Source organism: Capricornis sumatraensis, chromosome 9 (genome assembly GCF_032405125.1).
Source record: "Capricornis sumatraensis isolate serow.1 chromosome 9, serow.2, whole genome shotgun sequence".
NCBI lineage: Eukaryota > Metazoa > Chordata > Mammalia > Artiodactyla > Bovidae > Capricornis > Capricornis sumatraensis.
Genome location: NC_091077.1, coordinates 89,427,054 through 89,438,959, shown reverse-complemented (window position 1 = coordinate 89,438,959; position 11,906 = coordinate 89,427,054). Strand labels below are relative to the sequence as shown.

At 38.6% G+C, this 11,906-nt stretch overlaps 1 protein-coding gene across 1 annotated transcript; it reads left to right on the top strand.

The window, feature by feature from the left end:
* Positions 1–426: 426 nt before the first annotated feature.
* On the top strand, positions 427–11,280 carry LYSMD3 (LysM domain containing 3). Its single transcript, XM_068980914.1, has 3 exons — positions 427–537; positions 4,622–4,884; positions 9,274–11,280. Exons 2-3 carry the CDS (start codon positions 4,630–4,632, stop codon positions 9,913–9,915), a joined length of 897 nt encoding a protein of 298 aa, XP_068837015.1. The 5' UTR covers positions 427–537; positions 4,622–4,629; the 3' UTR covers positions 9,916–11,280.
* Positions 11,281–11,906: the final 626 nt, after the last annotated feature.

Here is an 11,906-nt window from a genome sequence, read left to right as displayed (position 1 = left end):
TTTTCCAGCCGGTCTTTGCCAACGCTGTACGAAAGAAACAGAAGACTACACGAGGTCCGCCCAAATAGCTCGATTAGCCTGCGGACTTGGCCCCGAACCTTTTATGTACTGGGGAAAATGAAGGGGCGGGGCAGAAGGCGAGGAGTCAGGGGCGGGGCTGGCGTCAGGGGCGGGGCTGGAACCCGCAGCCGACTCCCGGGCTACGGCGGAATCCCTGCGCCTGCGCGCCCCCGTCGGCCTGTGGTGAGAGCGTCCCGGGTTCTTGGGCTCGCCCTCGCGCCCCCGCCCTCCGCCTCCTCCCGGTCCCTTCCCACCTCCGCCCACTTGACGCGATGACGCACGGCAGGTTTGCGGACGTGGCGGCGGCGCACGGCACGAAAGGCGGAGACGTTGGTGGCGGCGGCAGCGGCGACGAGGGTGGAGGAGGACAGGGGCAGTCAGAGACTGAGGCTCGGCCATGAACTGGCCCGGGACGGCGGCGGCGGCGGCGGACCTGGTGGCCGTCTCCTCGTTGAGTCCCCCCTGCTAACGGGACAGGTAAAGATGGCGGCCAGAGGTGGGTGCGGGGGTGGGGGTGGCCGAGTCCGGCCGGCGGTGTTGAGGCCCCGACTGCCCTTTCGCTGGAGGCGGCGCGGACCCAGCGGCCGCAGATGTGGCGGGCCGGGTGTCGGGGGCTCGGACCCCGGCCCCGCTTGGAAGAGACTCCGAGGCAGCGGAAACCTTCGAGACCGGCTCCACCAAAGCCCCCTGATACATTCTCGGGGAAACTGAGGCTCAGAGGAAAGGCTCCTCCCTGCCTGCATCCCGGAGCAGAGCGTTTCCCGACTAGACACGCTACCTTTCTCCCACAACCTCGTGTTTGTGTTGGATATTCATTGACAGCATCTGGTACGCATCGTCCCAAGTGCGATGACAACATAGGGATCTGAGGTTTAATCATCGCTAGGTGTAACAGAGAAAAAAAACTAGACGTGTGGAAAGGAGGAGGGGGGAAGTTAAGTTTTTAGAAACTCTACTGGCCCTGAACAGTCTCTCTGATACTGTCCCAGTGCTGAAGTAGCTTGAGACCTGTGGCCGTTTTACTGCTACTTGCTTAAGGAACGTCAAAGCGAAAACACCCAACAGCACTTACAGAGCACGCAGGTATTTGGGGAAATAATTTTCAGTTACCGAGTGAGCTGATGAGTGCTTTAACGTGGGGTCCATTGGGGTACTTTTTTGCCAATTCTTGCAATCTACGTAGCATGCAGGCTTGTTTCAGTTTCTGAAGGAGGCACTTGTGTTTTCTGTCCTGCCCTAAGAGAATTGTAACAGGTGGAGCGAATTGAGCCAGATGACTTCACTACTGTGTACTTTGTAATCTTTTATATAGTTGGCTCAGATAATTATATGCCAGGGCCAGAGTCTAGCTTTTCATGTCAATTAGGGACACAACCAACTCTTGATTATTCAGAAACAAACTATCCAGTTTGTGGTATTCTACTGCCTGCGTTACTTCAGTACAAGTGGAGTGAAGAGATCGTGAGACAGAGATACTGTTTCTCAGTGTATCATGGAGTCGCTGCTGCTAAGTCGCTTCAGTCGTGTCCGACTCTGCGACCCTATGGACTGTAGCCTGCCAGGCTCCTCTGTGCCTGGGATTCTCCAGACAAGAATACCAGAGTGGGTTGCCATGCCCTCTTCCCGGGAATCTTCCTGACCAATGGATCGAACCTGCATCTCTTAGGTCTTCGGCTTGGCAGACAAGTTCTTTACCACTGGCGCCGCCTGTGTAGCACATGTATGGAGAGACATTTATAATAGTACCTAAAATGGCTTTTGTGCCTTGCTCAGTGAATTTCAGCGGTACTAAGCCACTTTGGGATTCTAAGAACAAATTATCAGACTTTTTCATCTAAAGTTGGCAGCATAACTGAGTTAGTATAGCCAAGTGTAAATTGCTGTATATTAAGTGGTTCATAACTTGTAAAACTTTTTGAGAATATGAAAACAATGAATATTATCCCCAGAAAAGTGTGCATATGTATAAAATTTTGCCTAGGAATCCACAGTATTCACAGATATTTCCTAAAGACAGTATTGAAAGACTGTTAAAAAAAAGTGGAAATAAAACTATTATGTGTTTTAGGTGAAGGTGAGATACTCTTTCAACTTCTTTGAGAACAAAATAAAAATAAAGCATCCTTAATTTATTGTATTAAAACAAGTTTCATCTTTAACCTTGTTAGAGTTGTCACTTGTTAGAATTCCTTGAAGGAACAGATGTGATTTTAAAACTGCTTTTGAGATGTAAAATGTGGGTAGCTTTCTTCAGTTTGGTGGCTGCTGAGTTAGGAGTTCCAGTTTATGGTAGTATAATGTAGCTCTTGGGGGAACAGGTGAAATTATCGACTTAATATGTAGCTATTAGTCACTTATTGAGTAGAAACTTTTGAATTTTTAAAGCATTACCGTGTTGCCGTAGAGCAGGGTCAGAAACTGGTTTTCTGGGGTTGGATTCAATGATATGAAATAGTTTCCCAAATTTTCTAAGTATGTCCCAACACAGTAGATGATCTATTGTGTATATTACAAATTCAGATTTTTGGAGTTGGTCTTTTCTGATTTTTTTTTTTCTTTTCCACCTGGTGCTTGTCCATAGTATTCACAACTGCCTTTGGGAAATCATTTAGTCTTGGCTTTCATTGCACAGCATTTTCATGATTTCCTCCTCCTCTGATTACTTCTTTTCCATTTTTGTAGGCTGATCTTCCTTCATCTAGATACTAAATGTAGCAGTTCTCCAAGGGTCCGCATTGGACCCACTTTTCTTATTCTGTGCTCTCTCTAGGTAATCTCATCTATACAGCTTCAGTTTCCACCTATGTGCAGACGAGTCATGAAATTATGTCACTCACACCTTTCTGAATTTGATTACATAGTTCACTTGACTATTTGACATTCTTTTTGGTTGTCTTAAAGGAATTTATAATCAAAGTCCCCCACCCTCACCCCATGCTCTTCCAGTGTTCCAGATCTTAGCAAATGGCACCAATGTTTACTCAGGGACATAAATCAGAAATCTTGGTGTGACCTTTAATTTCTTCCTATCTGAGCCACAGCGTTAAGCCCTAAGTATTTTACCTTCCCAATTCCTTTTACTACTTCTCTACTCTCTTTCACAATTATTGAAAATAATCTATCCTTCCCTATGTGAATAATTAATATGAAGCTAAAACCGTGAGTGCGGAATTGGTTTATGTTCTTGTTTTTTAAGACTTTGGTGGGGGAGGGTTTGGTTGCCCCCTGGGATCCCACTCTCCTAACAGAGGTAAGAAGGGATTTAGAAACCTTTGTGCAGGGTCTATATTCTGGGGCCCCAGGGCAGGAAGGGGCAATTGCTGGGTGGCCTGGAGGTGGGGAGGCAGAGCCCTTGCCACCTGCATGCCCGCATCCACCCTGAACATGATGGTGGCGTGAGATGCTCTGGGAGGGATGAGGAGGTCCCCAGGCTAGGGCCAAGTTGGCAACAGGGGTTGTGGCAGGTAGCCACAGCTTCAGCAGTACTAGGTACCATAGTTACAGGGCATCTTGTTGCTGGCATCGTCAGTGGTGAACTTGTAGTCATACATGAGCTCCTCACCGCGCAGGACACAATGCAGGGTAGGTAAAGATGATGATGTGCCCCTAGCCCTCCACGTGGATGACTCAAGAAAGCAGTTGGGTTCACAGGGGTGGTTGATGACACAGACAGCATTGCCGTACATAGTGGCACCCCTGTGTCAAAGCCATCCATTCAGAACACATAGCACCGAATGCCCCTCCCGTTGGAGAATTTCTCCCACTTAATCTTTTTTAATGAGAATAGGTCAGCTTGATGAAGGTGATTTGTGAGTGAGTATACTTAAGTCAGCTCTCATCTCAGTCTTAAAATGTCTTTTCTGAAGTGTAAGTGAATATAGTGCCTTAAAATCTGTTCACAGTCTCTATGGACCTTAAATTGACCTTAAAGTTTGATGAAAAGCTGCCAGGGAAGAAATCCCTGGTTGAGAGCAAAATCATGACCTGTGTAGATGGCACATATTGTACTAAATATAAATACTGAAATTAGCCTGATCCAGGGAAGTGGGAAGGGAGACCAAAAGATAGTTCAGTCTCATGGAACTTAAAACTCAGGACAACTCAGAAAGTTTGGGGTTTATAAAAACATTGTGTGTATATATGTAAAAACTATATATATACTTTGATTCCATCAGATCTATAAATTATATATATGATCACACATTTTTAAGATGTGTGATCTTAAAGTTATTTCTTATATTTTCTTCACATACTCAGAATGGGGAAACTTAATTTTTTGACCTAAAAAAATACAGCAGCTTGCCCTTATTAAAATGTAAGCATCACTGTTTTGTGACATACAGTCTAAAATAATGGATTACCTCTTCCTCCCATCCCATTGTCTCCATTGCCAGATATGCTCATTGTTCTTCAACAGCTACAAAACTTGAACCTAAGTTTTTAAATGACTCAAACCATTCTTTAAAAAACAAAATATAGTGTCTTGAATATAGGATTCATGTAAATTAGTCAAATGGGTCAGCTACATTCCAAAGTTTTCTCTGCCTTCTTTCCCCACCAGATTTGGACATGGCTGGGAGGCATCAGAATCGTAGTTTTCCTCTTCCAGGAATTCATTCAAGTGCTCAAGTACATGCATTTGGAAATTGTACAGACAGTGATATGTTGGAGGAAGATGCTGAAGTGTATGAGCTTCGATCCCGAGGAAAAGAAAAAATCCGAAGAAGTACATCAAAAGATAGACTTGATGACATTATAGTGTTAACAAAAGATATACAGGAAGGAGACACTTTAAATGCAATAGCCCTTCAATACTGTTGTACGGTAAGTTGTAATCTGATTTTGCATAATGCAGCCCCAAATACATTATTTGTTCATAGTACAAGTTGAAGTAAAGTCTATGCCCTTTCATCTTTGTTTCTCCACACACACACACCCCTCCCGCCGCCACCCCCCCCCCCACCCCCGCGTTTTTCCTCTTACCCTGTTGGTGGATGTTAACTTCTTAACTTTTAAGTGAACACTTGAATTCTGTTTATTTCTAAATGATTCTGTTTTCAGATTGAAAACACTGAAATGTATTTATTTTTCTCCCTATTCAGGTTGTAAGAGAATGTAGAAATAAATGAGGAAAATATTTTTCCTGTCCCAACTTCCTAAGATAACACACACTGGTGTATCTCTTTCCATACCTTCTCTGGGGGGAGATGTATATGTATGTGGTGATGTTTTTAAAATTGGTTTATATTATCCATGTTACTGTGAAAGTTGCCTCTTTTTCATTTCTTAGTATATCATGGACATCCCTGATAGCCATACAGGTCTAACTCACTATGGTATATAGCTTAAGATGTTCCATAGTATGGACATACCACAATTATTAAATTGTTCTCTTATTCATGGGTAGTCAGGATTTTCTCCATGTTTTGCATTGGGCAGTGAATGTCGTCACTACTAATACCTTTGTTTCTGTGAAATAGATTCTCTTAAGAGGGATTTATAGAGGAGAGGTATATTTTTATTTTACTAGGTATTAAACTCTGTTTAAATTCATTTTATATCTGTGTCATGTCCATCTTGCATCCATAACATGGAATCAGTTTTCATGTAAACACGTTTAAATCCTTTGTTATCAAAGTTTTTATTTTTATGCTCCCAAAAGAATTTTGAAATGTATGTACTATGTAACACCTCGCACATTTTGAAGTGAACATCTTAAATACATCGTGACTTAAAATTGTTTCAAAGAATTTAATTTCCAGAATGTTGTCAATATTGATATTTAAAAAAAAGACTATTACAATATTCTTTAAATGTATGCATGGAATTCTAAATACCACCAGGATTTGCTACCTAAAATCATTCATTTAAAATATATATGAGCTCTCTTTTTGGTAGCATGAAATTTTATATATTCCTTTTTCTCCTTGATTAATATTTTCATTCTCCCCCTCAAAATCTTTCATAGTATAAAATATATTTATGCTTGAAAACCTTTTATGGATTACCTGTCACAGTTCCCTGCAGTAGAAACACACATATATTGATAAATTTATATATATATTTAAATTTAATTTTATAAAGTTTCCTATGACCATGAGGTTCTATGTGTTTATTTTTTATTTTTTTATTTTATGTGTTTTATTCTGTGTTATTTTTTATGAATAAGTACTGCAGTTATTCATGATTGATCAAAACAAATATTATACATTTTAGTTTAAACATTTAATAAAATATTTTATTGAAATGCATTTCTTGATGGAGTAAGAAAAGCTGGGTTTGGGGTTTTTTGTGATTTATTCATGCATGGGAACATTATTTATTGTTAAATCAGAAAATGATCTGATTTCATTCTTTAATGCAGATAAAATTGTTAATATGTATTCTGTAGAGAAATAAGACCACGGAGAAATAAACCTTAGAAGGTTGTTAATGGAAAGTAATCAAGACTTCTAAGATTGGGGCAAGGCTAAAAATATCAACATGGAGATCCAAGAGAAGAGTATGGTCTAGTAGTTTTATTAGAGAAACAGTAGTTTTCTAGAGCCTGGAAAGTTTTCTTAGAAAAAGAGAAATCTGAAATGCCATCTGAATGATTTAAAAATAGGTCATATTTTTAATCAGTGAGGTTTTGAAAAGGACTAAGTATTTCAGACGTATGACAGTGAAGTAGAAAAGATAGCAAGGAGGAAATAAAGTAGACAACAGAGGAAGTTTATTAGGTGTGTCAGAAATGAGTGACAGACTAGGATGAAGTGCTGTAAGATAACTGAGGAAAAGTTTGATACATAGTAAGAGAAGATCATTTTAAGGTTTTAAAGAGTGCTGCAAAATGGGGGTAGGGGTGGGGCAGGGAGAACCTGCTAGTGAGTTAGAGGGAATCTAAGAAAGTGGTTATTAGAATATCCAATGAATGTAAGTGTGTGGGCTAAAATATTTATAGCAAGGATAGAGAAGAAGCTGATAGAAAATGTATTAGGGGCAATCACAGGATGTGTCTGCTGTTTCCTTAATTAAATGTAGAGTGCTGAAAGGCAGTTAGCTTAACAGAGAAGATGGCATTGGCCATAGTAATGGGAAAACTGATAAAGCGGAGTTAGGGGGTTAAACAGTGCTCTGTTTGACAGAGCGCAACTAATAGGAAAAAAAAAGGATTAATCTTACAAAAAGGATTTATCATTTAAAAATTATGGAAGTTAGTGCCATATTCTGCTTATAAATATTCAACCTTAGGAATTATTAAAATATGCCTGTTATAAAACAGTGATGAGGAACAAAAAGTTCAAGGTTGGAATCCTAAATGTAACCAAGGAAGTTTGCATAACAGAGAAAACATTATAGCGATATTTAGAGAGATAGAGGCTAAATCTTGGAAGCATGGTTCAGAAAGATTGCTGAGTAGTTATTAGTTGGAATGTACAATACCAAACAAAAGAGCATTTAAAGAGAATAGGGTCAGGTTTTCAGGTTGTCAGTGAATCCTCATTTGTCTTAAAAAGATTCCTAAGATAGTAAAATGGCGAAACACCCTTTAACATTACACTGTCATCTCCTCTCTTTTCTTTCCACACATATACATCAAAGGAATTCACTTTTTCTCATTCTGCATCACACTGGATCAGTAATATGCAATTAATCCAGGCCACTGCTGCCTCTTAAAAACCCTCTTTGACAACTTGGATTCTGCAGGTTTCTGATTTTCCTACTATTAAAGTTTAATATAAGCTAACACTTGCATAATATATGTGTTTCGCTATAGATGTTCTTTGGACATTTTAATACATTAATCTTCACAGTAACCGTATGTGGTAGGTAGTAGTATTAGGGCCATTTTACATACGTGAAACTGATTTGCAGAGAGGTTAAACAACCTGCCCCAAATCATACAGCTAGAAAGTGTCCAGGTCATGCTTCAAATCCTGGTAGCCTGTGCTTTTACCCACTATGACATAGTGCTTTCCTGGCTCCTGTTTCTCAGGCTCCTTTGTGGCTTTCTCTCACTCAGCACGCACCTCAAATGTTGGCATTCCTCAGGGATCTTTCCTGTGTTACCTTTTTCTAGCAAATCTATCTACTCTTGTGACTTAAGTTATCATTTCTGCTGGTAATCCACAAATCTCTCTCTTTAGCTGGATCATTCTGAATTTTAGACATTCATCTCTTAACTGCCTTTTGGACATCCTCCACTTTCATATTTCAGGCACCTCAAAGTCAACACATGTGAAATCTGTGTTCATTCTCTCTTATCCCTCTCCAGTGTTCCGTATCTTATAAGGGACATGATTATCCATTGTTGGCCATGTCAGAAATCTAAGTGTTATCTTAGATTCACTTTAACCTTTCTGACATCAATCAGGTGATAAATGATAAGGGCTTAGTTTACAGCTTTGATGGACTAATAATTTAAAGGTAGTTGGAGAATCTGGCATAGTAACTGGTAGCCTGAGAAATACTCCCTTACTCTTGCCATTGTTGGCAGTTGGATAGGATATATAGACAGGTTGAGGACTATATAAAGTATACAAGGAAAGCCTATAGAAATGACTGATCTTGGGAGGAGCTGAATAATGCATTTACAGCAAGAAGTTTGGGGGGAAATGGCTTCAGAAAGCAAGTGAAGGAGATATATTATCACTTTATTAATTCCAACGTGTATTTTTAAAAATAAAATATTTTAACATTTAAAATTAGAATGGTGGCATCTTCAATATTTGGTGGAGTTTTTTTACCTTAATGATACATAAAATAATGGGACATTCTAAGAGTGGATGGCATCTTAGCTTTGATAAAACATGGTACTTTTATTGGGTTAAGTTGACATTTGCCTATACTCTTAACTGCCACATAAGAAGAAAGAACTTAAGTCTATAATCCTTCCTTCACAAATTGTTTATAAGCAGCAGAGTGTGATATTTGTACATAAGGTACAAAGAGAAATATCAAAAGATCCTAGAATCTATTTAAATAACTAGAATTAGTGTTAACAATATATGGGGGTGATGGTAGAATATAATTGGTGATTTCTTAAGACTGGTAGATCAAGTGTGGTGTAGAACTGTTACCCACAGATAAAATCTTTCTGGATGTGATAACTCAATACTTCTAATATTAAGCTCATTTTTTCCCCTCTAAAAGTAACTGGGATGAATGACTTGTTCCTATTTTTATTTTGATTCAGAATTTAGTTGAATGTTGCTTTTTTTTTTCTTACAGGTAGCAGATATCAAGAGGGTTAACAATCTCATCAGTGACCAAGACTTTTTTGCCCTTAGGTCTATCAAAATTCCAGTAAAAAAGTTTAGTTCATTGACTGAAACACTTTATCCTCCAAAAGGAAGACAGGCTTCACGTCCTTCTACTGTTCAATACCTTCCAGAACAACAGGAACTTTTGTCAGCTAATGACTCTCTTTCTTCCACTGAGTCAGCTGGTAGCTTTCTAAAAGAAGTAGACCGGGACATCGAACAAATAGTAAAATGTACAGACACCAAAAGAGAGAACCTGAATGAGGTGGTGTCTGCTTTGACAGCACAACAGGTCCGTTTTGAACCTGACAACAAAAACATTCAACGGAAGGACCCTTATTATGGAGCAGATTGGGGAATAGGGTGGTGGACAGCTGTAGTGATAATGTTGATAGTAGGCATAATAACACCAGTGTTTTATTTGCTGTATTATGAAATTTTAGCTAAGGTGGATGTCAGTCACCATTCAACAGTGGATTCTTCACATTTGCATTCAGGAGTCACACCCCCGTCACAGCAGAGAGAAATGGAAAATGGAATTGCTCCAACTAAAGGAATACCCTTTGGTCCACAAGATGATCATAAACTATATAGTCAAGATTCTCAATGACCTGCTGCTCAACACAAAACATAGCAGGCAGTTCACAGTTACAGTGTTACCAATCACATGTGCATTTGGAATGTGGTGAATCACTTACAGTCAGTCACCACTTCAAAGGCAGAATTTAGGGAGACTGAAGATGCTTTTTCACCTTTTGTTATTTGGAGCCACTTACAAATGGGTTGAGTATAAAATCCCTACAGTTGCTAGTTGTTGATATTGAAAGCAGTGAATCTGTATCTGTTTTATCAATGCTTAAAGCAGAAATGAATTTGAATATGTGTCCAGGAAGTTCTTGAAAAATGCATCATTTTTCTTAGTCAAGACTGGTTATCTGTAAATTTTAAAGTATTTTTGTTTTGAGGTTATTAGTAATAAGTTTATTAAGCAAATAATGATAGCATCAGATGTCTGCAACTGATGGAGATTTTAATACTGTGAACCATCAAGATGTTCAGTTGCAAGAAAGTCTGATTCTAAAATTATTTGATAGCACTTAAAATTCTATTTTGAAGTTTTAAAAAAAACATTTAGTTCATACACTATGAGAGCATAAGTAGAACAGAAATGGGAAAGTTATCTATAATGTCTGTAATAGAGGGTGAGATATATTATTATTAAACCCCCCAAATAATGTGTTACTGTTGGGAAGTTGCCATTTGGTCATTAGAACACTGGATTATGTCAGGTCGTAAAAGTTATCTTTCTCTCTTAAAGAATACTGCCACTGCTTCTGTTTTTTAAGTAATTTTATTTGCCTCTGATATTTGAAAGCACTTTTGTTGTTGTTTGATGAAAGTGTTACACATGTACAGATTACCACTATTTAGGAAATATTTCCTTACATACTGTAATAAGTTGTTGCTGTATTACATGTAGTAACATGCCTTAATTATATTTAATGCCTTATATAATTTTTAGAATTAAGTGTTGTTTTAGATAGTCCAATAGGATTCATAACATAGGCCGTATAAAATTAGCCTCCACCTGCACTATCAAGCACAAGTTAATGGGATGAAAACATTTTCAGTCTGTCTCTGAGGTCTGTTGCAGAAGAGCAGGGGTAAAGAGACCGTTAGCATGAGCAGTAACAGACATATTGCTTTATTGATCCCTTTGCCTCTAGAGTCTTTCAAAGAGAAAATGTTCAACTTAGATCCTTTTTCCCTGAATTAGAGCATCACACTGGGGAACAGAGGCCAGAGGTGTATGGTTTGGTCAGAAAGAAGGGGTTTTTATAGGGCCACATTTTAAGATCTACTGTGGATCAGACAGACTCTGACTAAATTGCATTTGCATATTGATTCCATGATTTAATTTTTAAAAGTATCTGTTTTGAAAATGTTATCAAAATAATTCATTAGAAGCAAGATTTGGTGGAGTCTGGCTTGCCTATTTTGTGTATAATAAAGTATGTACCTTAAGATACATTATAACACCTCATTTTCTGGGCATTATTTCCTAACTTTTAATGTTTAAAATTTTTGACCAGTTGTTTTATATTTCAGATTTCAATCGATACAAAGTGAGGTGAACAAAATATATATATATATACACATATATATATATATATATATATGCATGCTTAATGAGGCTTAATGTACTTTCAGGAGCAATGTGTCTGAGAAAGATAGGACAAAGAAGTCAAACATTAAAGCCCTTCCATATATATATCAGAGGGCCTTAGATAATTACCAGAAAGCGTTAATATGGAAGTCTGTAGCAAATTGATTTTTTGAGTGACTATTAGTTTGAGATTTTAAAAATTGTTTTAATGTGCCTTGGTCATCTTTCTAATTTATGCTCAGTGTTAACTTGGTCAGTTTACATTGTATTTATTAAGCCTGCTGAAAATCAAGTTTTAGGGAAGAAAATAAAGATTATTTTAGGATAGAATGGGCTAGATGGCCTTTGAAGAACTTTGTTTACATCAAATTGATGAAATTTCAGATAGTCAAGAATTCCTTTCTGCTTGTGATACTTGGAAGTTGACAGAAGTC